This window comes from Rhinolophus hipposideros (genome assembly GCF_964194185.1).
Source record: "Rhinolophus hipposideros genome assembly, chromosome: 12".
Taxonomy (NCBI): domain Eukaryota; kingdom Metazoa; phylum Chordata; class Mammalia; order Chiroptera; family Rhinolophidae; genus Rhinolophus; species Rhinolophus hipposideros.
The window spans coordinates 61335204-61362318 of record NC_138058.1 but is presented as its reverse complement, the minus strand read 5'-3'; the positions used below and the strand labels follow the sequence as shown (position 1 = coordinate 61362318).

The following is a 27115-nucleotide window of genomic DNA, read 5'->3' as shown; positions in this document are numbered from 1 at the left end:
ACTGTCAAGTCCTGTCAGCTCTTCTGCAATCTCTCCTTTAATCCCTCCCTTTCCATCCCCCTAATCCAGGTGGAGGACTCACCGAGCTGTTGAGGCCATTTTGAGTGGCCGTTTTCTTCACCTCTGGCTTGGATGCAATGACGAGGTAGGTTTCGATGCCCTTTTCATCAAGATAATCGCAGCGGCTGCCCCCATCGCCTGGTTCCACATCAAACTCTCCTTTCAGGCAGTCCAAGGTGCTCTGGGAGATGTGAACGCGCCTGCATTGCAGCCAGAGAGGCCGTGAGCACAGGCCAGAGGGCAGCCCTCACCCAACCCCTGGAGACAGTCAGCGGACAGCGGCTGGACCAGGCTGCTGCTCAGGCCTGTGTGTCTGGGCAGGTGAAGCAGAGGCCAGGTGGGGGCAGTGAGAGGTGCTGCCACCACGAGCAGCGACGGCAGTCCTGGAGGGCAGCACGGCACCTGCCCCTCTCTGAGCCTCAGTGTTAAACACACGTAAGACAATAAATGTCCTCACAGGCTGCTCAGAGTATCGAGTGAGAAAAGGAACTTAGACGTCTGCTCTGCACTCTGAAGTGATACGGTCCAGTTATTGCCCACCTTGCAGGATCCTTGGTTGCAACACCTACTGTTGGGGGGAAATGAACCCACTTCTGGGGAGTCCCCACTGAGGGAGAGAACTGTGACTGTCTTTGCGGGAGGGTCCCTCACCCAGCAGGGAAGACTGCAGTGTGTCCTCAGCCTGTGCACCCTGAGGACGGGGCCTGCCCCACCCGACGTGCTGACTCTGTGACAACTCGGGGGAGACGCACAGGTGCATTGGAAGAACTGCGGATCGCTGCCTCGGCGCCTGTCACTAGTAATAACGCCCTTGGGGGAGACGGGGCATACCGACTGGCGTAGCCACACCGGTGAAGAGCCCAGGCAGCCGCACACGTGGGTAAAGGGGACGAGAGGACAGACTGCTGCAGAGGGCAGGCAGGAGAGGCCACAGCCAACGTCAGGCCCAGGACGCAGGCACCCCGAAGAGGAATTCTGCTGGTTGGAAGGGGTCCCTCTGTCCCCTGTCCCCTGTCCAGGCCACAGTCCTGAAGGAAGGATGGGCTGCCCACACCTGCCCACTGGGAAGTAACACTCGCTCACCCAGGGATGCCACCAGCCTCCATTTTGTTGGCCACCGTGACGTCGGTCGACCACACGTCGTACTGCCAGCGCTTCTGGCCCAGGACGCCCCCCAGCACAGTGCCCGTGTGCACCCCCACACGCATGTCCACCCCGGTCTTCGTCTTCTCCCGCACGTACCTGCCAGGCACACACACAGAGGAGGAGGGCTCGGGGCGCGCCCTCAGCAGGTGCCAGGCCCCTCCCCCTGCACAAGGAATCCTGCACAAACTTTCTTCCCTTCCGGACCCAGGGGCTGACTAGATGCCCCACAGCTTTCTGCCTGCCTTTGAGCTGAGTACGCAGTGACTCTGCCCCCGGCACTCGCCCCCCCGAGGAACCTCCAATTGCTCTCTTCCAAGTACCCGTTTGTTTACTCGTGCAGGTGCTTTTTCACTGAGTGTCTAGCATGTGCCCAGCACTATGCTGGGTGCTGCATGTGCCGAGGGGCACAGCTCCTCACTTGAGAACTCCAGGAAGAGACAAACAGGAAATTCAGAACTGTGCCTGATGGTGAGGGGAGTGGAGGTGAAAGTCTCTAATCCTGAGCTACCGCCCTCTGGAGGAGAGGCAGCATTTGTCTCCAGGCCAATACCAGAGGGAGCGCCCACCAGAGACCCTGAGAGGACAGGAGGGTCCACAGTGGGTTAGGGTCTCTAAGCCCACCTGCAGTGGTAACAAAAATGGGCAAGAGTGTGGGGAGCTCATGGGGGTGGAGGCAGGCGCTCAGAGGCCAGGGTTCTAGTCCCGTCCTGCCACCCCAGATGTCTGGTGACCTCAGCAGAGTCACTTCCCTGCTGTACCTTGGCTTTCTAATATGGCAGATGGGCATGGTGACCCTGGAGCCTATCTGCCTTGGAGGGTCACGTGAGAGAACCCTGAGAAAAGAAGAGGGAACACCTGGAGGAAAATGCAAATGTGAGGTGGCATGATGAATTCCATGATGACTGCAACTTCCAGAAGAAAACAATAGTGTGGACTAAGGCTGGAAAAGCACCCCTCAGAGGCTGTGGAAGTGTTGCAGTTTCCCTCAGCTATAAGGAAAGTAAGCCAGGACCCTCCTTCCCAGAGCTGGGGACTAAGCGACCTGCTAACCAATGCCACAACCCACATCACATCACTACATCCCGTGCTGCACGCCTGAACAGATCCCTCCAAAGGGGCCCGGGGGTTCTGGGCCCACCATGAGACCTGCAGGAGAGGCCTGCTTCTCCCACGGGCTCAGGCGCCCCCTCCCTCAGAGGCACCCACTTACGAGATGGCCTCCACCATCGCGAGCCCCATGAGGATGGAGCAGACAGCGTGGTCCTCCCGGTAGTCAGGCAGGCCACAGATGCAGTAGTAACAGTCGCCCAGGATCTTAATCCGCAGCTGGTGGTATTTCTGAAACGGCAGGGCAGGGGCTGTGATCCCCTGTCCCTCTTCAGCAGGGAGGAGTGGCAAAGAAAGCACAGGAAGGACAGATGGGAGGGATCCGTGGGGCCTGGGAGGGCCAGGCGCAGGCCACGAGGGCGGACCCCAGCTGGAGAGCTGGGTGAGGGTTGGGGTACTCACGGCCGCCAGCTTGTCAAAACGGGCAAAGAGCTCATTGAGCAGCTTCACGAGCTCCTGGGCACTGCAGGCAGAGGACAGCTGGGTGAAGCCCACAATGTCCGCGAAGAGGATGCTGCAGAGCAGGGAGGCCACCGGCAGTGAGGCTCCAGCCACACGTGTGACACCACTGCCAGCTCCTGACCCCCACCCATGGCAGCCAGGATCAGGGCAGGACAGGTCCTTGCTCAAGCCCCAACGCAGTGAGACCCTGGCACTTCCAGACTGAATTCAGGGCTCTGACAGCGCTAACCCCGCAGACTTCCCTCTACGGGCCCGCCTTCCCCACGCTGCCTCACTCTCCTGCTCCAGGATGAAGGCATCCTTCCTGGAAGGACATGGTTTGAGCCCAGTGCTGGCCCTGAATGGCTGGGCGGCCTCCTGGATGTCCCTTCCCTGCTCTGGGTGACGTCTGTGCCACGATGGGGCTGGACCACGTGGCCTACAGGACATCTCAGCCCGTCCATCAGCAAGGCGGCTCCCGCAGTGGGGGCTCACACTGTGGGAGGGCTGTGCTTCTAGTCCCCGGGAAAACTCTCGACCCCACAGAGCCCCACCCCGTCCTGCTCTGGGCTCCTGTGCCCTCCGCTGGCACACCTGACGTTCTCATGGCGGTACATGTACATGGTGTTGAACTGCTGCTGGTCTTTCTGGCTCTCGTCCTTCTTCATGTCCTTCAGCATCTCATCAGCCACGTGCTTGGGCAGGATGGAAAGCATCAGGTTCTCCTGTGGGAGGAAGGAGAGGGTTAGTGAGGAATGCTGGGTCTGCCTGTCCTCTTCCAGGGGCAAGTTCAAATACTGCCGGGAAGAAACACTGAGTCTGGTGACAGATGTCAGCCAGGAACCAGCTGATGCCTGGCCGAGGCCTGAGCGCAGACCCTGCCTTGGGAAGCAGCCGGAGGCCCAGGAAAGGCAGCTCCTCACACTGAGAAGGCTCAGGGTTGTGGCCAGAGCATCTTCAGCGCACCGACGGGAATCAGGAACTTGGGAAGAAATCCAGGCGTGGCTTGGTGCCTCCAAGGCGTCCCCCATGCCACAGAAGTGTGAGCGTTCCTGCGTGGACCCACTCTCCTCTGCGCTTGCACTGTGTGTCCTGGAGAGCAGGACCTCTCCTGTGGGTGGGCAGCCAAGAGCCCCCAACAATCTGGTGTCGTACCAGGCCCTCTCAACCCCGATCTCCCCGACCAGCCAGAGGGCAGGGCCTCAGCTCCCCTGGTGGTTTGCTGTAGGGCAGCCCTCCACTCTCCACCAGGACAGTCTGCAGACCAGGGCCCCCGCCTGCTCACCACTGCACCGCAGGGAGGCCCCGTCACCCATCTCTGTTTTCATGGGGAAAATCACTCCTCTTTCTTGCAGTGAATCGCACGGTGATAATGAGGCACATCCTGCCTCTGCCCAGCGTGGCTGGCACAGGATCCACCCTGAAGCACTGACAGTGGTTCTTACTATTGTTCTCCCGTTTCCAGCAATGGCCACTGTTAGAAACCTCTCGAATGGCATCATTACAGCTCAGGAATGACAAGCCACAATAATCTCCGTGTGCCCTCCCTGGTTTCACCTGAGCCCAGGAAGCAGCAGCCAGGTCTCCCAGGACCCTGCTGGCAGAGCAGAGGGAGTGTGAGGGACACAGGGGCCCCCACTGTGTGGGGAGGGGAGCCCACCACAGAGGATCTCAGGACTTCCCCTGGAACCCAATTAAACCAGGCACATGGAGAAAAGAAACTTTCGGCTTGGGAAGATGAGCCTCCGGGACGATTTTCAGGCCAGAGATCCGAGGCACTGCCACTCTCAGAGGCAGCCTCGGAACAGAGCTGCCAGAGTCCCGAGGGTAGAAGGGTTGGTGGGAGGCAGCAGTGAGCACGGGGGCTGGGGCAGGAACCCGGGGCTCCCAACCCACCCTGTGGGCAGCCCTTGTCGGTGCCACGGGGCAGGATAGGAGGGCCGGTGGTTAAGAGCCTGGGCTCTCTGCCCTGCCACTCAGTGACCACATGATACCAGGCAATGACTAGACTTCCCTGTGCCTTGGTGTCCTCGTTGGTAGAACAGGAGGCCTAAGTGACTCATTACCGTAAAGCACTTAGAACAGCGCCTGCACACAAGTGCTCAGTATATTAGCTATTCTTGTGTCACCTGACATGTTACTGAGGGCCTCAAGACAGCAGGTGTATCAGAAAGACAAGGCCTAAACTTCCTCTAGGCTTTGAAGCTCACCACAGATTTACAGATTAAGAGTTCCAGTGGGACACCCAGGGTCAACGGAAAACCCCTTTGGTCACTCGGCCAGGGCTTCCATTCAAGTCTCAGCCTCACTCTGCCTCCCCGTCCCCAGGTGTGCTAAGGGGAGGCAGAGGCAGATGTGAGGAGTGTGGGAAGGCCTGCCAGGCTGGGGAAGAGGCCACTCAGCCTCTTGTGTGTGGCAAGGAGGGGCCGTGGGACCTCGAGGATTAGGAAAGGCAGTGCTGTGCTGGCCTCCCTGCTGCAGCCGGGCAGCCAGAGCCCACCCGGCCAGGCCTTGCCCCCCTCTCAGTCTCCTCCTCAGAAAAGCTTCTCTGGGCTCCTGGGGAACCTCAGGGACAGAACCCAGTCCAGTCCTGTGAGGTGCTCCATGCCCCAACCGCAGTCCCAACGTCCCTGAAAACAAGCCCGGCCTCCTTCTGGCACAGCCCGGCTCCAAGGCTGTCAGCTAAGGCAGGATAAAGGCAGCAGCAGACGCAGTCGGTTCAGCCCTGACGAAGATGGCAGCCTCGGAACTGACAGCAGTGACGAGGCCATGAGCTCAGCTCGGGGGTAGGATGTGGGGAATTGTCGCTTTTTGCATTATATCTTTCTGTAACTTTTTTCGAAGAGCATAAGTGAATTCCGAAAGCAGAAAATCAGTAAGTGTCAATTTTTAAAATAACAAGAAAGAGGCCGTGGTCATCAATGAAGGCTACCAATCTACTCGTGTGGTTTACGGAAACTTTATAGTCAACCTCAAGAGGTTAAGCAGGCAGAAGGCCCCTTACCTCATTCTGATAAAGCGAGTTTTAAGTAAGAAGTAGGCGTACAGAGAAGAAAGGACAATTTGACAGATGAGAATGGATCGCAATAGGCAGCTGCCAAGGGACTGGCCAGGAAAGAACATTCTAGTAGGCGGAGGTCAAAGGGAGGAAAGTGGCCGAGTGGGCAGTGAAGGAGGGGCCACCCTCCCCTGCCAGCTGCCCTCCAGGCCCACATCACAACCCCAGGATTTGTGTCACGACCAGGCTCCTCCTCTCCAATCCACCTCGCGTGGCTCCACAGCACCCAAGGCCGTCCTCACTACGGCGCACACCTGCCTTTCTGGTCCCGTCTCCCCTGCTCTCCTCCATGGCCCGGCTGCTGTAGACAAGTTCCTTCTCGCCACCTCCACCCACACCCTTCAACTCCCACCTCACATGCCACCCCGGCCCTACCCAGGGCTGCTCGTCCTCCTTTTCACCCTCACCAACTTGACTGATGCTGACCGTATCTGCCCTTATATTTCAGAGATTCCAAGCCTTTTCCTGGATCCCTTTTAGAAGTGTGTGATGTTAACGACGGATCTTCTAAACAAATGCTCATATACACAGTGGGTCCCTGACATCCATTCTGCGTCCCGGTTAAAGACCCCAATACCTCAAATGTATTCTTGGAGAAGGAAGGAAGGAGGGTGGGATCGAGGTACACTTGTCTGGCGGGTCCCACCAGGGGGCACAGGAGTCATAGGGCTGGAGGGGAGAGGGGCCACCAGAGCAGTCTCAGCCTCGCAGGGGCCCAGCACGAGCGATGTGGCATGGTCTCCCCAGCACAGAGGCAGAGCCCACTCGTCCAAAAATAGTAGTTGCTATACGTTTCGGGAGTCATAAGAATGTTCCAAGCCTCTGACCCTTTAATGGCTCTCCTGGGAATTTATCCAATGGAAATAATCCAAAAGAAGTAAAAAGATACATGTGCATAAAGAACTTCATTGCAGCATCACTTACACTTGCAGAAAAAACTAAACAGTCCAAATGCCCGGCAAGTGATTAATTAAATTGTGACGTCCTTTGGATGGAAGATTATGCGACCTTAAAAATGATCTTGATGAAAACTGTTGCAACAAGAATGTGAGAGAAAAGCAGGACACAGAATTGTATTCTATGAAGGTGATGCTGGGTATCTGCACATCTAAAGGCAGAAGGACAGGTGGGTGCAAATGAGAAAAGCACAATTTAATTTGGGGGATGGAATTAAGAGAAAGCTTTAAATGTTTTTTCAAAATGCTCTATGGTTGGTATACAGCTGCTGCTTCTTTTTAAAAATACTTTTTAGACTGGAAATAAACATAAAACTTCCTGTTGCCTCCAGCGGTGACCCTGACCCCAGCTTGTCCATAACAACCAGTTTTCTTAGAAAGAAGATCCTTACAAGGCTATTAGGCTGGCTCCAGACTCCTTTTGGATAGAACCTGAGCAGGGCAGCCAATGGCCAGTTACAAAGCAAGGAGGAGACCCCAGTGCCACAGCAAAACGGGGGGAGGCAGTGACCCTCTTAGGAAACCAGGTGACAGAACAATCGCCCTGGCTGGCTGCTTTCGGCAGTTCTCATGAAAATAGCAACTCACCAGGCAAACAGACTGCACTGGATGTTGTTCTGCTATAGAGTGAAGGCACAGAGGTACCCAAACCTTATCTAGTTAGGACCTGGCAATACTGCTCGAGAAATTCCTATCAGGGCTCTTCTGGGGGCGAGCCCACTCACTGGAACCCCCATGGTGTTGTGTGGGGAGATCTGGTCAGCTACTCCTGAGGTGGGTCCTGCTTGCCGAAGAGGACCTGGCTGAGACCTCAGGGGGGGGCTTCAGCATGGTGGCCCAGGCGGCAACCCAGACCACCTCTGGGTACCAGGGAGAGCAGGCTGAGTGGAGGCAGCTGCTGAGGGAGAGAGGGAGGTGGACTTGTGGCTGAGGCCTGGGTTCAAGCTGGCTCTATACCTGACAGACCCTGGCGGGCCACGCCTCTTCCCTGAGCCTCAGTTCCCCCTCTCCTCCTCACAGGCTGATGCGGTTCATGTCGCACTAAGTCTGGAAGCCCCACTGTAGGAGCACTTGAAGAGAAGGATTTGAAGGATGGAAAACTGAGGGGAAGGACGCAGTCATGGCTGTGTGAAGGGAGAGGCTGACTATTACTCCCAGACCAAGATCCTGCCTGCCAAGCTCACTGCTAGAGACCCCTGCCTTCAACGCTATGTCTGAGCCGGAGGCAAAACCGTCCTTCAGCTGAGGACCAGAAAAAAGCAAAATTCTTGAAACTCAAAGCCAGTGGACTGGAGAGCAGTGAGGAAGGTGGAAAGGGCTACACACCTCCAGAAACTTGGACTCACACCGTCAGAAGCAGAGGTCCAGTGTTCACCCAGGTTCCTCTTGGAAAACTAGGAACTGCTGACGATCAAAACCCAAAAGAACTGGAAGTAGAGGAAGCTGTGATCAAAGTTTGTCACAAACTAACAGAAGGCGGCAGGACGTGGCGGGAGGGCGTTCTACAATTTAGATAACATTTTATTTTTATTTTCCTTGAACCCTTTTTTAGTTTTACAATTAGTTTTTTTGTAATGCCGTTTTCAAAACTGAATTACAACTGGTACCCCATCTCTTTAAAACTGGTATTTTGAATTCTAATGCTTATTATTCATGACCACATGAATTTTTGTGATCAACTTCATGTATGACCCCTTCGTGTCATCTCTCCTTTCTAAAAATGACAGGGGTCACCGACGCCACCTTTCTCAGGACTGTGCCTTTTTAGGCGTGCAGTGCCCTGAAGTTCTGGCATGTGGCTCCTTCACTTTTGGACTATGACTTTCAGTGATGGGTGGAAGTTTTCCAGAAAACTGGATGTACGCAAATGACATTTCCTTACCTTAAAGCTACTTTTAAAATCTGATGGTCTGGTCTGGGCCAAAAGAAGGAATATCCGTTGGAGGTTGAAGAGACAGATAGGAAGATAATAATGACTAATTCCTAAGGTGGCTTCGCTGAAGTGACAAAGTATTTTAAAAATATTAAAAAGCTTGTCAAAGAGAAGAGGTGTGACCTCATCATCCGAGGCTTTAGGAAGTAGAGCAGAGGTCACTGAGCTGGGGTTAGGCTGCTAAGGCCCAGTGACCTTGGGCGTGCGCTTTGTCCCTTTGTACATGGTTCCTCATGTGTCAAACGGGTGATCTCTTAGGCCTCCTTTCTCTGTTCAAAATGCTCAAATTCTTCCAGACGGAAAACTTCAGAAGATACAGAGGTTGTGTTTATAAAATGTAGGGCATGTCACTAGGATCATCAGTTAATTTGGATTTCACTACTGAGTGATCTGGGAAAGTACACAGGATGAAATTTAAAAGCGTAAATGTAATAACTTCTATTTGAGTCCCCAAAACCAAGTACAAGAAAACAGAATGGGAGAGGCATAATGTATCAAGACTGGGGATAAAAGTTTAACCATCTGAGATGGTACTCGATTCTAAATAAATTCAGAGCATAAAGGGAGCCTAAATAAGCCCTTTGGCCCTTAACAGAAGTTAAGGGTCCTGAAAGAGGAGGGGGTGGACCTGCTGGGCCCTTCCCCACAAGGAAACAGATCACCTAGGCCTTCATGGGTGGACCACGAGGTGAGGGGAGCATGAGGGCGGGGATCTGAGGGCCTGGGAATCAGCCCGGAGAAGGGAGGGCTCGGAGGCACCCCAGAAAATTCTTCAAGTCCGAGGGAAGCTGTTGTATGGAAACGGGGTGAGCCTTGCTCTGGGGGCCCCACGAGAGAGAGAGCTAATGAGGGAAGCCTGCCAGGGAACAGATCGTCGCCTCCAGAGGAGGAAGAATTTTCTAAAAGTCAAAACAGTTCAAATAAAGAATGCGCTGCCCTGAGAGGTGGTGAACCCCTTCCTGACACTGCGTGAGAAGGCCACAGGAGGGAGTCACCACAGGCCGGAAGGCAGGCCCAGAGCAAAGGGGACCCTGCCAAATTCTGGAAGTCGAGGCCTGAGGCCCTGAGACGTGGCTCCACACAGAGGAAGAAGGCAGGGAACTGCTTCACATAGCCTCTCCCCAGCCCCCCAATGCTTTGATGGTTATCCTACAAACACACAGTAATGAAAGTCAAGGCCCTGACCCTCTCTGGGCAAAGAACCAAACAAAGTCCAGAAAGAAAAAGAAAAAATGCTGAAAGTCTTTAGTCTGCTTTCTGGGTAGAGGAAAAACCGCCCAGATCCTGGGAAGAAGCACCCCAGGCCTGCCCAGGCGGTGAGCAGACCTGGGGTGGGGCAGGGGACTGGCTGGTGTCCTGAGCCCCGGGAGAAGAGACCACAGCATCCAGGGGCAGGGTGCTCGGCCTCTGACCTGGGGTGCGCTCTCATCTGTAGAAAGTTATTTGCTGGGCTCTCAGGTGAGCTGTCTGTGGCTGGGGCGGCTGTCAGCATGGACTCAGCCCAGCACTGGGAAGGAACCAGTCAAGCCCCTTCTCAGCCATGACTCATGCAGAGCCTCGCCTTCTCCCTGGCTCAGGACGGGGCAGAGGAAGGAGGCCAGCTCGGCTCCCAGGGGCCCTGAGTTGTTACAGCTGACACTCTGATGAGGCGTTCAGGAGTTAATTACAGCAAGATGGCCGGCAGGGACTCGGAGAAATGAGCTTGGCTGATGAGAAGCTAAGTTTCTACACCATCCTTGTACAAGGGGCAGACGGAGGGAGGCTTAAGTGGAGAGAGACACAGGCAGTGCCCAGGTGGCCGTGTGTGTGTGTGAAGTCAGCTTGTCTGAGGATGTGTGCGTCCTTGTGTAGGCCCTGTGTGCCCTACATATGTGCTGTGTACCCCCCCCACACACACACACACAAATTACATGTCACTACAACCCATCACAGGCTGCTAGCAGACTCACAGCTGTCCACAAACATGTCTGCTCTTGTCCTGATTTATCCAGACTCTTGGAGCTTCCAGACCACTTGGAAGTTATAAGGTCACTGGACCACACTAGGTGTCCAACCTGGCCTGACCACCCGAGCAGAGAAGGCACAGGAGGAAGGAAATGAAGAGGAGGAGGAGCTGGCCTACTAGCCCCGGGAGGCCAGAGCCCCAGCAGCCACAACAGGTGACATCTGGCAACTCTGTGCATGTGGCAGGCAGTTGCCATTTAGACTAGGGGTCCACACATGCTACCCTCATCCAGAAGACATGGTCACAACCTCAGTCACTCAAAGAACAGTCACTGGTCATCTATGCACATCTCCAAGCTAAATGCTGGGAAGGTCAACGGTAAACAGCACTCTCAGGAGCTCAGATGGGCAGGGCAGTCAAAGTCACACTCAGTGACTGGTCTCAGGGGCAGGAGTGCTTTGCTTCTTCAGCCAAAGGCTGTGGGAGTTCACGGAGGGAGAGCCTGTGTAACTCAATAAAACAAGCAATCTTTAAATAAGACCCTCCAGTGTGAGAACAGGCTCCAAGCCAGCATGCCCGGAGTCTCCAAGGTGGATGGGCTTCCAGAGGGAAGCAGAGCCACGCTTAATCTCAGTGGTAGGGGAGCCAGACTCACAAACCACCACCAGGCCATGTCACCTTGAACAGTACAGAAATCACACAGACCCAAGGTCAGCCCAGAACTCTCACCCCACTAGAGAGGGAGAGGGGACACTAAGTGTGTGGTACTTCTGGTCACTTACCTGGAAGCCCGTGCAGTCAGTCTCCAGAGACGAGAGCCAAGTTGACTGCAATCTCAGGAGACAGCCCTTTGGGCCCAAAGGCCATGTGCATTGTATCTGGGCCCCTCACCAAGCGTGCTTGGCACAAAGCAGGTGCTCCTTAGAGGTTTGGTGAGTTAATGAGCTGTCAACTAGGAGATATGGCCCGAGGGACAAGCATCACCCTCTAGAAAAGAACTAACAGAACTTTCTGCAGCCACATTTAATATTCTAGAATCTGTGCTGTCCAGTATGGTAGCTACTACCCACACGTAGCTACTGAACACAGGAAATGTGGCTACTGCAACGGAGGAACTGATTTTTAATTTTTAAACTTCCATTAACTTAATAGCCTCACATAGCTACTGGCTACCATCTCGGACAGAGCAGCTCTAGAACACTGTAGCAGTTAAGTATAGCGTGCGTGGCAACACTGAGGGACAGTGAGCAGCTGCTGGAGCACTGAGGTCACATCTGTGATCAGCGGGGTGGGGTAGGAGCTGCAGTGTCCGTGTGGGAGGCACACACCACCTGCTTCCGTCCTTGACACGAAAGCAGCAGCTCAATGAACCCCAGGCACGAAGGCCCCAGCAAGTTAAACACACGAAATCTCCACCCTGAAGGGTTTATGGTGCTTTGGCCTCACTCCCTTTGCTCCTCCCAATGGAGCAGTAAATCTTGCCAGTTTCTTCCAAATGCCGCTCCCACCTTCCCTTACCCACTACACACTCCCCCAGCCACCACTCCAGCCCAGCCCCAAACCAGTTTCTGGCGGGTCCCCTGACTCCAGTGTTTTCCACACGAGGGACCAAGAACAGTCCTCGAATGGGGATTTTGTCACCATGCCTCACACTTCATCACCCCTGTCCTTCTGCCCCCACCTCACTTCTCACTAACCCCACCTCTGCCTTCCACTCGGATCAAGACTTCAGTCTCCCCACCACACATTTGCCAGTTCCCCTCCCTGTCTTGAAAAGCCACCCGAGAATCCACCTCCATCACATTTTCTACATCCAACTCTGAACATACTTCTAAGAGTCTCTGCAGCCCGAATGCTGACCGCCCCCTCCTTCGTTGTCTTCCCCCGGCCCATTCACATTCACTGCACTCACAGACTTCTTTCTCGCTGTGTATTTAACAGTCACATGATTGTAACTTATTCCAGGTGTGGCCCGGCCAGATCCTCTGGGTTCTACTGTCCCATGATGCTTTAGCCAATCTGGGTCCATCACACCATATTCCCAACCATGCAGACCAGGGCACAGAGGGGACTGGCTGATATGCTGTGGCTGTTGCTGCAGAGACTGGAATTTCTACCCAGTGCTTCCCTCTCTGAGCCTGCTGGCTGGCTTCTGGGAAGGCCCTGAGTGCCTCTGGGACAGAAGAGCGGGTGGGGGCAGGTTTTGGACTCATGCATGGCACTTGGTAAAACATCACCTCTTATTCTTGGGTAGAAGCCATAAATGTGAACCTGAGGTTCCCCAGGGCTGTTCGGTGCCAACTTTTGCTGAGCTCTCTGGCATGCTATGAGGCAGGGTTCTCTAGGGACAGAGCCTCACCCAGGCAGGGCACATGAGGGTGGGGGGTCTGCAAATGGAGGCACAGGCCCTCCAACCCATCAGACGTATGCACAAAAAAAGCACGAAATTGAGACCGCCTGAGTGTGTCCCATCTAACGCTTCTGAAAGTCTACGAGACATCTCAAACTTGTTCTGACAACCCCCCCAAACCACTATCTTCCCCATCTCTGTAGCAACCACGCCCTTCCTGTTGCTTCCAGGATAAAACCCTAAGAGCCACCGTTGACTTTCCACACTCCCTCCTTCCATTCCACCCAGCACTAAACCCTGTTGGCTCTGCCTTCAAAATATATCCAGACTCCTCCTTCCCCCTCATCACCTCCATCCTGGTCTGCCTCACTACCTTCTCTCACTGAAATGACTGCATAGCTTCTAACTGGTCTCCCTACTTCCACTGCTGTCTCCACCAGCAGCCAGACTGATCCGTGTAAAACCTACAACCCTCCAATGTCTCCCAACTCGCTCAGGGGAAAAGCCAAGGTCCTTCCAAGATGCTGTAGGATCTGCCCCCCATCACCTCCCTGCTTCACCTCCTACCTCTCATCTGCTTACTTCTGTTGCATCTGCACTTGCCACCTTGATAGCCTGTGAACATACTTCCGGGCCTTTGCACTTACTGCTCATCTCTCTGAACACTGCATGCCTCACACCCTCACTGCCTCACTGCTCAAATCTCATCTTATCAGAAGGCCTGTTCTGGCCACATGATATGAACAGCAAGCTCCCTCCGCCCCGGGCATTCCCCGGGCTCTTTCCCCTGCTTTGCCATCCCTACCTCCTAACACAGCACATACTCCTTTGTTTAATATCCATCTACCCCACTAAAATCTGTCCTGCTTACAACTGTATCCCCAGTGCCAGGAGTGCCAGAAATATCTGTGGCATTGAGTGCTTTCTTTTAGACATTTTGACAGTCTTCTTCTGACAAAGAAACTGGGGCTCAAAGGGCATACGTGATTGATTCAAGGTCACGTGGCAGGTAAGTGGCCTAGCTAGGACGTGAATGCAAGTGGTCTGCGCCCTGTTGTCAGATCTTCCCATTTTCCAAGGCAGTCTGAAATACAAGTTTTTATACAGAATGTCCATACTTTTAAGTATTAGAAATTTTTAAAACTCTAGGCAGGTCCAACAAAACATACCCACAGACCAGATGTGGTCCGAGGACAGCTCACCTGCTTCTCCTAGTTAATGGGAGAATGGAAGCCCTCACCAGCAGCGAGGGTTGTCAACTCCCCTTCTAGGTTTGTTGTGACGATTACATGAGATAATTCAGTAAAATCGCAGCCTCGGGCTTGGCACAAAGTAAGTGTTCAATAAACTACCCCAAAAACTAAACTTCATGCTCAGAGCCAGATAAAGGCGGGGGCATCACAGCCCTGGTGACCCAGCCATGGACAGTAGACTCTGCAATTGCTTGGAGAGAAAAATGCTGGAGGACAGGGCAAGGGCTTACAACTCTCTGGAGCCCTCAAGGAGTCAGCTCAAGGTCACACAGCCCACACATGGGCCCGTCAGCAGGACTGTCATGGCCACCAGTGCCAGTGTCCTGACACAGCAAACGTGCTCTCCCTGCCAGGAGCCTCCATGGCATCAGAACAACCTGACCTCTGTGGGCTCATCACTTGCATTATCTAAAATGTGGATCTGTTTTGCTAAATCCTGGAATGGTAGAATGAAGAACATCCTGTGAAATCCAAGAGGTGGGAGCTGGAACCAACAGAAGCACTAATTCCTACTTCACACCATGGGAGACTCACCTTCTGGCTTTTCTCCAATCAAGAGGCATTCAAGGCTAAAACAAAACTGAAAAATATTGGATGTATTCGTGATTGGTTCTGTGAAGAAGTCAGGACAGCAAGTGTCTTTTGAGTCACTTGCATTATCTAAAATGTGGATCTGTTTTGCTAAATCCTGGAATGGTAGAATGAAGAACATCCTGTGAAATCCAAGAGGTGGGAGCTGGAACCAACAGAAGCACTAATTCCTACTTCACACCATGGGAGACTCACCTTCTGGCTTTTCTCCAATCAAGAGGCATTCAAGGCTAAAACAAAACTGAAAAATATTGGATATATTCGTGATTGGTTCTGTGAAGAAGTCAGGACAGCAAGTGTCTTTTGAGGCCCATGTCAGGCGGGGTTCCTCTGTGGGTCCTGTCAAGTGGACAGTGGGTTTGCCCTCTACCCCAGGTACTGATACCACGAAGATGTGTGTGGCCAGCACACAAGGAGCTAAGAGACAGAACTGCTGTGGGGAGGTGGGAGCACACACTCCTCCCACCCCAGCCTCCTCTCCTCTCTCACGGGTTCCCCAGGAGACAGGGCGCCTGCCCCACCCTCACTATTGCAAAGACAACAGCGGGCATTTTGAGGGTTGACACTAGAAGTCCAACCTCAGGCCAGATAGGGAGCTGACTTCTCTCTCTCCTCACCTCTCTCTCCATCCCCGCACCCACCTGACTCCCCTCTCCCCTACCAAGCTCCCATAAGAACAGGGTTCAAGGTCAAAATTATTCTGTCTTATCCTCACAGTAAAAGGTCTTGGAGGGAACAGTGAAGCAGGCTGGGGCAGAGGTCAGAGAGGACGGACATTCAGAAAGACAAGAACTGAAGCTGAGCTCATGTGATGGCAGCATTCCAGAGTCCCAAGCTCTGGGGCTCCCAAGAGAGAAGTCTGACTTTCATGGTAAATGGGCGGTTCTTCCCTCTGAGACCTGCTGAAGGGCATAGGTCACCCACTAGGGAAAGACTCCAGCACGAAGAAGAAATGCCATCCCTGGTCAAAGGTGATCCTGGGTGTTGGGTTTGAGCAGGAGAGGCCGAGTAAAGCAGCTGTAACATCCATGCATCCCTCCCCCCAGAAACTGAACCGACAACCACCCAGAGTCCCCTGCACCATGCACTGCAGGGCCCCATGGGTGGTGATGACCTGGCCCACGGGCCCTCACTGGGGCCCGGTAACAGTGAATGGTCTGCTGACCGAGAACCCCGCACGTCAGCCCTGGGCTCTCCCCCAGGTGGCGGCCACAGCGTCCTCCCCTCTGGAGCCTCTCTTCCCTGAAGGAGGAGGATGACTGACCTAACCCAATGTCATCTGGAGGGAAGTGCAGGCCTCGCCGAGTCCCCTGTCGTCCCCCCATCCTCTCCCACATCCTCCTCCGACCACATCCCACTCCCCGGGAAGTAGTTGTGAGTATGTGGTTCAGAAAGGCTCATAATTCTGTAGTTTGTACCTGGTGACAGGTGTGCACTGAGTGGATTTCCTGGATGCCTGCTGTTGCCAGGTGGCAGGTGGGGCGCTTAGCAACCCTCTAGGTCCCCAACTAAACCCTGGAGGATGGTCACATGGGAATAAAGAAAAACAACTCCAGTTCCTTCCTCTGGGCCTCCTGCTCCACCCTCACACCCGGTGGAGCAGAGGGGAGCTGGACGGAGTCTACCTTGGCGGCCCTGCGTCATGGGTAAATGCCATCGGACTGCCTAGGGTTAGAGATGTGCTCGGCAGATGCAAAGAGAGCCCCTGCGTGCCCGGCTCCCCGCACAGAGCTTTAAAGCCACAAGGACTCAGAGTGGTCAGGCCCACTGCCTGCAGGGGAGGAGCCGAGAGCGGGTAGGTTTACGCAGCCAAGCTGACACCGTCGTCTTTTCATTACCCACACGCTCCCTCATCGCGAAGCACCCTTTGACAAGCTGGACATGCCCGCCCTGGTGACAAAGCAGAAAGGGAAGCCTGTGCACGAAGGCCCAGCGCTGCTTTGCACCTTCCAGGGGCTGGTAGCTAGTGGCCCACCCATCAGGGAGTTGCCTGCCATTAGCAGAGGTTGGTCATCTTCACAAAGGACAGTACAACCTCCGAGGCAGGTGACAGCAGCAAAGAGAACAGAATCAGAGGATCCGGGATGGGATCCCCAAAGCCAGCTCACCCCCAGCCTTGTCGTCTAGCTGAAGGGCATGAGGCCCAGGCAGGAGACTGTCCTGCTGGAGGTCACCCCACCACCATGGTAGGCCTTCCCCTCTGCTCAACTGGGCTTCCTCCCAAGGCAGTTTAGGAAACAAGATAAATGTAATACATGCCGACAAAACAAAAAGTGAGACACGGACCCTGAAAACTAAATTCTGTTCGGAGCCCTCCTCTGCAAAGCTTATACTGAGAACTTTTTTAATTGGGAATTTTCAAACAAAGCACTGTGAGTACACGAGTGGTGTGGTGTGGCACCGAACTCAAAATGGCTCCTTCAACGGGAGCCACGTCCAAACAGCTTCTACCCCCTTGCCCACGAGGACCTGCTGTGGCCCTTTCCAAGTGTTGCCACATCTATTATCTCATTCTTATCCTCACGAGGGGCATTCACAGGAGGAAAGTGAGATGGGATTGTGTGGCCTCTATTACCAGCCTGCAGTCAGCTCCAAAGACACATCAGCTGACATTTCGGGGCTGTAAAATCAGCCCAGATCCCACGCCACTCACAACGTCAGCCTGGATGCCCTGAGAGGGAGGAATCTCTGCCCGACTGGCACCATGGACAAAGGTGCAGCGGCTCCAACCAGCTCCTGGCCTCCCTCTGGGCCCCTCCCTTCAGCTAGTGTCCGCAGGGGCTGGGGCCAGTAAGACCACAAGTAACAGCACTAAAGGGCTTCATGTTTTCAGACTCAGCATTCTTACTTCATGTGATTCCCAATCAATGGTATTATTTTCAATCCCAGTTTTTCAGAAGACTAAACTGAAGACCAGAGAGGCAAAGTACCAACGTCACACAGTGAGAAGGTGAGAAAGTCACGTCTCACTGTCCCCCAGAAAACGTGGGCAGAAGCATGGAGTACTCAGCTTGCCAGTGGGGGGGGCTGCCCCTCTGGTTCAAGCTTTAGGCTCTGCTTGGTCACAGGGAGAGGGGAACGCACATGACAATGTGTATGTGCCAGGAGCTGGGCGTCCTGTCCTTAGAGGTGGGCCAGGAAAATGCTGCTCTGGGCCGTCTTGTCCCAAGGCTCACCAGCTGCCTGTCTGTCTGGGGGTGGGGTTTTCTTCTGGAGTGATGAAATGTTCTGGAACTAGACAGAGGTCACGGCTGCACAACACTGTGAATGTACTAAATTGTATAGTTTCATGTAGCTAATTTTATATTATTTGAATTTTACTTCAATAAAATGGAAAAAGAAAAAAAATCAAAGCAAGCCAGAAAGCTTTTCCCAGCCAAGAACCCAATTTATCACACTGTATTTTTTAAAAAAATATTTTTAAAAGATACCCCCAGATGATGGGATGTGTTGTGACCTCTTCTATACTTCTTTGTATTTTCAAAGTTTTATCCAACAACAGTAATATGATGATGGTAAACAGTTTAAATGCCTAATATGTCCAGGCATGATGCTAAGTAACTAGTTCACATTTAGCTGCCATAATAACCATATGCGACAGGTATAAGACTCAAATGTCTGGTTCTTAACTGCCATCCTTAATGGCTATACTGTATGAGAAAATGGTACTACTTTTATAATCAGCATTAACACAGTTAACTCTCATTCAAAACACAGAAGACAAAAATAGACTTGAAGGAATATCCTCTATCAGTATTATTGTTCTTTCCATTAGTCTATTATTACCAATATTGTACACCGTATGCTAAAAAAAGAAAAGAAACTCTTCCAACCCTCAGTTTACCTAGCTGTGACTTGAGCCAAATAAGTAAACAGCAGGAAACAGACCACAGGATGTTACTACTGCCTTGGGGCCCGTTCCCTACAACTGGGGTTTTCAAATAGACATCCTTGGGGGAGCTACAGGGATTCCAAATGCAAAGTAGTCTTTTCTACATAAACAAGGAAAATTTAAGTGACTAAGTGAAAATTTAAGTCCTCTCATTCATTGCTAGGAGGAGTGTAAATTGTTCAAACCTCTATCTGAAACAATTTGGTAATATTTATCAACATTAAAAATGCACGTACCTGGTTCCTCAAAAAGTTAAATACAGAAGTACCATATAACTCAGCAATTCTATTTCAAAGAATTAAAAGCTAGAACTCAAACAGATACTTGTATTCCAATGTTCATAGCATCATTATTCACAATAGCTAAAAGGTGGAAACAACCCAAGCCTCCATCAACAAATGAACAGATAAACAAAATGTGGCGTATACACACAACAGAATATTCAATCTTGAAAAGGAATGAAATTCTGACACATAGTACAACATATATGAACCCTGAAGACATTATACTAAGTGAAATAAGCCAGTCACAAAAGGGCAAATACTGTGTGATTCCACATATATGAAGGATCTAGAATAGGCAAATCCATAAGGAGAAGTAGAATGGTGGTTGCCGAGGGCTGGCGGAAAAGAAGATGGGGAGTTATTATTTAATGGGACAGAGTCTGTTTGGGAAGATGAAAAAGTTCTGTTGATGGACACTGGTGATGGTTGCACAACACTGTGAATGTACTTAATGTATATACTTAAAATGGTTAAAATGGTAAATTTTACGTTACATTTTACCACAGTGTATATATATACATTTTTAAATGCATATGCCCTTTGATCCAACACTTCTACTTCTAGGTTTTAGTCTTCGGATATATTTGCATGTGTAGGACACGGCATCCCTATAACAAAATCTATTAACAGCAATGTTTGCTGTAGCCAAAGGTGGGAAATAATCTAAATGTCTACCTATAGGAGCCCAGTTAGATAAATTGTTACCTCTATACAATAGAATACAATACAGTCATTAAAAAGGATGAGGCAATGCAATCTGGACTTAGAACCCGCTCTAAGGTAGTAGGTGAAAACATGTACATAGTAGATAGTAAGAGTGCAGAAGAGTGAACCGACTTCCATTTGTGTGGGTGTGTGAAAAATCTATATACACGGATTTGGAAATAAAGAGACTATCTCTAAAAGGATATACAAGAAATGTGATCGTGGTTGTCTGAGGGATGGGGAAGTGGATGGCTGTGGAGGGAGAAACTTACTTTCCATGGTATATCCACTTTCATACCTTTATAATTTTATACCATGTACACTTCTAGCTACTCAAAATTAAACTGAAAAAATTTAAGTAATCTCTAACTTTTGCTTCTTGCTATTATAGAGGAGCTTATATCAGACCAACCCTTTAGCCAAGAACAACTATAAAATCTGGATAAAATATAAAAGAACAGCTATTTGGAGGTAATGGGAAACAACCAAAGCACCTAGGACTTGACAGGACAAGATTGCCAAGGGAAGGGAACCACATTTAAGTGAACCCAATACACGCTGCGCTTTTCCCCTTGACACCAAGGTTGAGAGGCTAAACAGAATACTATGGCTCAAGCTTTTAAGGAGCTGGAGAAACAAGGATTGGTGAGCAAGGATCCCAAGAGAGAGTAGAGGGGTAAGCTCTTAGAGAGAAGAGAACTACAGAAAAGTGAACCTGACTTTCTCTACATGAATCCCCTTGAGGCATTTGCTGATCCCTAAGCTGAATTGGGCAGGAAACCAAGAATCCGAGCACAAAACAACAAAGAGGCTAAAATCAAAGGATGGTTTTGGCAGTCTCATAATACTGGGGAGTTCACGGTCCCTCAAGAGGTCCTTTCAGTTATGACCCCTGAAGGGCTATTTCCTAAGAGTAGGCACAGAACACACACAGAGCAGCTCTCAGACTACATCCCAGCCAAAAAGCTTCTCAACCCCAATTTGGATCAACATGAGCTGCCTCTACTCTCATCATCTGCTTCAAGAAAAGTAAATCTTCTCTGGAAAGACAGATCATTCAGAGCCATTACTATTTCCCATACACAATATCCATCATTTAATTTTTGAAAGTCCAGGAGGCCAAAAATCAATAGCGAAAAGCAGACCCATCAGTATTCCAGATATTATGGTTGTCAAAGACTTTAAAATAAATGTTCAATATGCAAAATATAGATGACAAAATTGATAACCAGAGAACTAGAATCTATTTTTTTAATCAAATGGAAATTTTAGAACAAAAAAATACAATAACTGAAATTGAAGACTCAATCATTCATTTGAATTTGAGCTCAACCATTGATTTGACAAAGCGGAAGAGAGGATTAGTAAACTGCAATTTAAGTCAGTAAAAATATTCTATTTGAAACACAGAAAGAAAAAAAAAGGAAAATTAAGGAAAAAACCCACAAGATTTATGGAACACGGTAGAAGTGCCTAGTATGGATATCTAGAGTCCTAGAGGAAAGGAGAGACTTGGGCAGAAGCCAAAAAAAGATACTGGCTGAAATTTTTCAAAACTGATGAAAGTCATCAAGCCATCAATTCAAGAAGCTTTACAAATACCGAGCAGGGCAACTATGAAGAAAACTCCTAGGTCCATCATTGTAAAACCGCTAAAAACCAAAGACAAAGAGAACATTGTGAAAGCAACCAGAGGAAACAAACACCGATTACTTTAAAAGGAGCAACGATGTGTCTGACAGCTGGCACTTCACCAACAACAGTGGAAGCCAGAGGATAATGGAATGACACCTTCAAAGGGCTGAAAGTAAAAACCCAGCAACCTGAAATTCTGTATCGGACAAAAAGTGACTTTCAAAATCAAAAGCAAAATAAACACATTTCCAGGCAATTAGAAATGGAGATAATTTACTGTCAAGAGACCTGCATGAAAAGTAACATGAAAGGGAATTCTTCAAGGAGATGGAAGCACAGAAATGAAGAAGGAATGGATCACAACTGAGAGGGAAAAATGTGGGCAAATGTAAGTAATGAATATTAACTGTAAAAGACTATAGTAATAATGTCTTGTGGGGCTTAAAATATGTGTTTAATTAAAACACATCACAATAGCCAGAAAGTCGGGGGGAGGGGGAATTAAGTGTTGCGAAGTCCTTGCATTGTGACCAAAGAGGTAAAAGTACTAATTTGGGGCAAATGCAAATGTCACAACTGAATTTATTTACATTGTTTTTTGAAAGATATTTTGATATATTGTGTAGAATACACATTATTCTTAAGTGCATCAAAATCAACCAACTGCTAGGTCAAAAATCAAGTTCCAACAAATTTCAAAGGATTGAAATCATACAGGCAGATTATATTCTCCAATCACAGTAGAATTAAGCTAAAAATCATTAATAAAAAGATCACTTTTAAACATTCCCCAAATGTTTGGAAATTAATTAATGTACTCCCACATAGCTCATGGATCAAAGATATCTCTGTGGAAATTAGAAAACATTTTTAACTAACTAAATGACAGTGGAAACACGACATATCAAAACTTATGGAATAAAGCTAAAATGATGCAATGAAGGAAATCTACAGCATTAAGTGCATATTTTTACAAAAGAAATGCTGAAAATTAGTTATCTAATTTCCATCTCAAGAAGATAAAAAAGAATATAAATTAACCCCAAAGAAAGTAGAAGAAAATGACAAAAAGTATAAATTAATGAATTATAGAAATGAACAAAGCCAAAAGGCTAAAACATTAATAAACCTGAGCAAGACAGATAAAAAAATAAAACATATAAGGCACAAATTACCTATATCAGTAACGACAAAGGGAACATCACTACAAATCCCGTAGACAATGAAAGATAAAAAACTAAACAAGAATATCATGACAAAAATATGAAAATTTAGATGAAATGGACAAGTACCTGAAAAATTAAAAACTTTTCAAAAATTATACGAAGAGAAAGATAAAACCTTATATTTATGAAGGAAATTGAATCTTCTCATAAAGAAAACTCCAGACCCACAGGGCTTCCCCAGTGAATTCTTCTAAACATTTAAGGAATAATCCAAATCTTCCTCAGACCTTTTCAGGGATTAAAAGAGGGAACATATCTCAAATTATTTAAGTGTGGCATAATCATGATACCCAAACCTGTCAAGAACTCGGAAAGAAAATTAAAATGGCAAGTAAATCCCTCATGCACATAGTCACAAAAGTCCTAAGAAAAATATGAACAAATTAAAACTCACAGGGTGGGGGCAGAATCCCAACCCTCCCACTGGTAACAGTGCTTTTCTCATTCCCAAAGGATTTCACACATATTGTCCCATTTTGCCCAAAGGTTTTTCTTATCATCTACACTTTACACAGAGAAACTGAGGCCCAGAGGTGAAGAAACTAGCCCAAGGTCACACTCAGGCTAGAGCTGGGCTAGGCCGAGTCATTCCACTTGGAGACAGTTACAGACATCTGCTGTGTCCCAGCGAGGTCTGTGGGGATGTACCTTTGTATCTTTCCTTCCCCCCACCCTGCACCTCCCTTCTGCCTCCCTGGACCTCTCATTCCTGGGGCCTTGTCTAACTTCCTGGATAACTTGTCTAACTTGCCTACCCAGAGAATAACAGATCCAGGGTGAGATCCAGAGGGCCTTCCTCCCACACTGGAAGTCACCACCCAGCACTGTTCGGTGTGATGGAAGATGTCCCCCATTACACACTGAGACAGACAAGACCAGCATAGACAAGTGTGATTAAAACTGCACAAACGCTGTATAAAAAAGAACTCCCAGCCTAGTAAGTGGTGACACATGCTTTTTTTTTTTTTTTTTTAACGTAGAGAACCCAGAGGGATGCGTCCACAGTCAGAGAGACCAGAAGCAAACAAGAGACATGACAGTATAAAAAACAGAAACCAAAAATGCCTTTTGAGGGACTCTATAAAGCAGGGTTCTTTAAATGTACTCAAGCCTCAGCAGCTCCTCAATAACCACAGGACGCAGGGCCAACGAGAAGGGGACAAATACAGTGAGTGAAGCCTGGCCCTTTGTCACAACGGAGGCCAGGGAGATCAGCTACATACTGGAAGAAATGATTCCGAGGCCTAGCTCAGAAGCTTCTAGATCTTATTGGTAAACAGAGAAAGAAAATATATCCCCAGGACAAAGGAAGCTGGGACCCATTAGCTAAATAACTCAGTGTGTGCCTTCAAATAGCACTGTCTAGAGAACATGGGGCCCACTGAAGGGGCCCCCCGAACAAAGGTTCCATCCAGAGTGACCCCCGAAATTACAACCCCGTCCATTTGAGTGGCAGAGTCTAAAAAAACTGCAATTTTAGTGAACCCAGAGCACTCAGCACCAAGTGAACGCAAAATGACATGGTTCCCAGAACAGAGAATCACGTGTTTTCTACGTATTGAGTTTGTGTGTGAAGGGGAAATAAACCTATGGAAAACAGGAAATTGGTGGATGTAATTTCTAGAGACCTTCAAAAAGCATCTGAGATGAATCCAAACCAAAAACTATGCAAAAGACTGAATCACATGAGAACTGGGGAGGTTCTGCGGTGGATGGGGCTGGAGTAAAGCCGGTAAACAAACAGCAGGGACAGCTGGCACTTCTCTCAATGGAAAAATGTAAACGGTGGGGTCCCCAAAGGACTGGGCTGGGCTGGTTTTACTTCGTCATAAGTGACTGAGAGGGAGAAGGAAGTGGGGAGCATGAAGGAAACAGCGCCCCCGCACTACAGGACTTCACCCAGAAGGGCCCCAAAGCCAGGGGATGGGTCCCCGCCGCAGGGAGAGCAGCTGTGCACGCACAGTAGGTGCGCAGTGTGAATCTGCACGTGACCTGGAAAGAGAGGGGTCACCAGAGCAAGGCAGAGGAGTAACACGGACGTGTCCATGGAGAAAAAGCATTCAAAATAAACACAAAACTTTTTCACCTGAGAAAGAAACACGGCGTCATTACTGGCTGCTGGGGCAATGTATTGCTTTAAAAAAAATTTTTTAATTATAGGACCCAGAAAAAAGCAGAAAGAAGGGAAGAGGGAGGTCTCGGTCAAGCACTGAGGAGATTCAGGAGTGAGTTTTCCAGTAAGAAACGCTCCCTGAAGCCCGGAGCGGCCCTCTGACGGCCAGGGGCCCATGAGGGACATTAGGCAGCGAACACGGACCCTGCTGGACAAACACCGACATCCACGGCTCACTCCCTCCCGACAGGCCACCGTCCCTGAGCCCAGGCCCCCTGCCCAGCCTGCCCCAAGGCCTCCTCACAGCCTTACCTGCTGCTGGCTCTGCTCTTCCAGGTTCATCTTCACCTCCAGCGACTGGCGGGCCTCCAGGAAGGCCTTGCGGTGCTTGCGGTCCGCCATGTAGTAGGACATGATGCCCACGATGATGGCGCACAGGTAGAGGAAGACGTTGGCCAGGATCTGTGCCCCGAGGAGGAGAGGAAAGGACAATGGTGAAGGCACGTCTTCAGGAGAGGGCATGGACAGCTGGGGCAGGTGGTGACCAAAATCAAAACCCCACGTTGCCCAGTGTCCAGGGCGGGCCCCAGCAGAGCCTCTGATCTCGATGGGATATTTAGGTCCTTGGAACAGACCCTGCCCCACCTGCCATGGGTGGGTGAGGCCCAGCCCCAGCCCAGGGCGCGGCCCCAGGCCTGAAAGGCTGGTTGAGGGGTTACTGTTATCCCCTCCTGCTTCACACCATAGCTAAACTGGCCAATCCCATCTACCTGTGAGGCCTAAACAGTCCCTCCACTACCCATTCATTCACTCACTCATTTGTTCAACCACCCCTTACTGAGCACTTACTTACTAGGTACACTGAGGTGTGTGCTGTTTAGTTGGGGAGGAGAGTGAACAAGGCCCAGATCCACTGGCTGGGGGTATATAATCCTAAAAGCCGAAGGCGTGTGGAAGGTCACAGGAGACCTGAAGATGTCCTGGGCTGATTCAGGAGTCACAGTGCTACCCTACACATGTGGCACAGGTTTCTAGGATTCACAAGCATCCTCTTCGCCAACCGCCCTGCCAGCAGGTGGGGGGGTGGCCAGTACCAGTGTCCAGGTCTCATGAGGAACTGAAGCTACAGGAAGGGGAAGAGGCGATCATGGGACCTGACGTCTGTCCCGTGAGTTCAGTGCATTGTCACAAAGGACTTCATTGGACATTGAGAGCCTGTCCCTCTGTCCCTGGCCCCTGCAGGCTCCTCTAGGTATCTGTGGTCCCCAGCGCATTCCCACAGGCTGCTAGAACTGCAGACCTGATCCCTGCGGCTGGAGGTCACCTTGGACACGGACCTGCACGGCCTCACCACCCCCGATTTCCTGGCGCCGGCTACTGCAGGCGCTGATCTCTGACGCTGACGGGGCTCCCTTTGGGACTGGACCAGGTTCTAGTTCCACTTCTCCAAGAACCCTGGCCGTGAAAGGGTGGCTATTTCTGACATTAATTTTCTGGGTACTCATGATATCCCCTCTGACTGTTTCCTCAGGGCTCATCAACACTAACCCTGAGGCCCCACCACCCCCATCACCAAGTTCCTGCAGGGTCTGTCCTTGGTCACCGGTGCTGAGGCGAGGGGCCCACTGAGTGATGAATTAATGAGTAGGTGAGGTAGACGGGTCATCAAGTCACCAGACGCAGATTTCACAAGCGTATTAGGTGGCTGGTTCCAGGAACTAACAACCCGTTATATTCTTGGGCCTGGGCAGCCTTCATCACCTACACCATTCGTGGGGCAAGCGGGTGATTGCAGTGTCCCCTGGAACATCTCCTGCGCCTTCTGCTGGGGTGTGATCGCCCACTTCTGTCTGAGTGACGCGTATCAGTGTGACCTCAGGACCTGATCATCCAAACTGCTGCCAACTTACGTTCAGTGAGTCAAAGCAAATCACACAGATTATGTTGAGTCTCAAAGCCCGTCTGGTCTGGGGTCCGGGAACCTCAACCAGCCCACAGGCCACCCTCCTGCGGGGGCTGTGTGGCCTTGGCAATCTGCCTGCCCCCAAGGTCATGGTACAAGAGGCTGGTGGACGATGTTAGGCTGCATCCTTCACACCCTCACTGAGCAGCAGCACTCTGCCGAAGCCCACGTGATGTCCAAATGCAGCAGCCACCAGGGCGAGGGTCTCCAGCCTTCCAGGGCTGTGGGTCCTGGAGGGCAAGTGAGAAGCTGCACCTAGAGGGACCACAGGTCTCAACCCCACACCTACCAGTGTCAGTGACACTGAACAAGGTGCTGGACAAGGCAGGCTGCCCTAGGGCCCCCGGCCTATCTCTGGCCCTGACCACAAACAGCCTGGGCTGTCACACTGAGCTGGGGACAGAGTTCTCAGCTCAGAGGCCTTTCTGCCTTCCACAGAGAGGCCCTGGCTGATCAC

The 27115-nt window shown here is 50.7% G+C and overlaps 2 protein-coding genes across 3 annotated transcripts in view; one reads left to right on the top strand and one right to left on the bottom strand.

Annotated features, from left to right (window-relative positions):
* CENPO (centromere protein O) overlaps positions 1-122 on the top strand; it is a 29267-nt gene extending 29145 nt beyond the window's left edge. The window contains exon 7 of the mRNA XM_081068997.1: positions 70-122. The gene's annotated coding sequence lies outside the window, so the exon portion shown is untranslated. The remainder of the gene's footprint in view (positions 1-69) is intronic.
* The window catches only part of ADCY3 (adenylate cyclase 3), a 72106-nt gene that overhangs the window by 16495 nt on the left and 28496 nt on the right, over positions 1-27115 (bottom strand). For both annotated transcript variants that reach the window (XM_081068991.1, XM_081068992.1), the window contains exons 2-7: positions 25008-25157; positions 3349-3479; positions 2716-2827; positions 2417-2544; positions 1144-1302; positions 83-260 (exon numbers count right to left, since the gene is read on the bottom strand). In XM_081068991.1, the coding sequence (XP_080925117.1) occupies positions 83-260; positions 1144-1302; positions 2417-2544; positions 2716-2827; positions 3349-3479; positions 25008-25157 (858 nt within the window). The remainder of the gene's footprint in view (positions 1-82; positions 261-1143; positions 1303-2416; positions 2545-2715; positions 2828-3348; positions 3480-25007; positions 25158-27115) is intronic.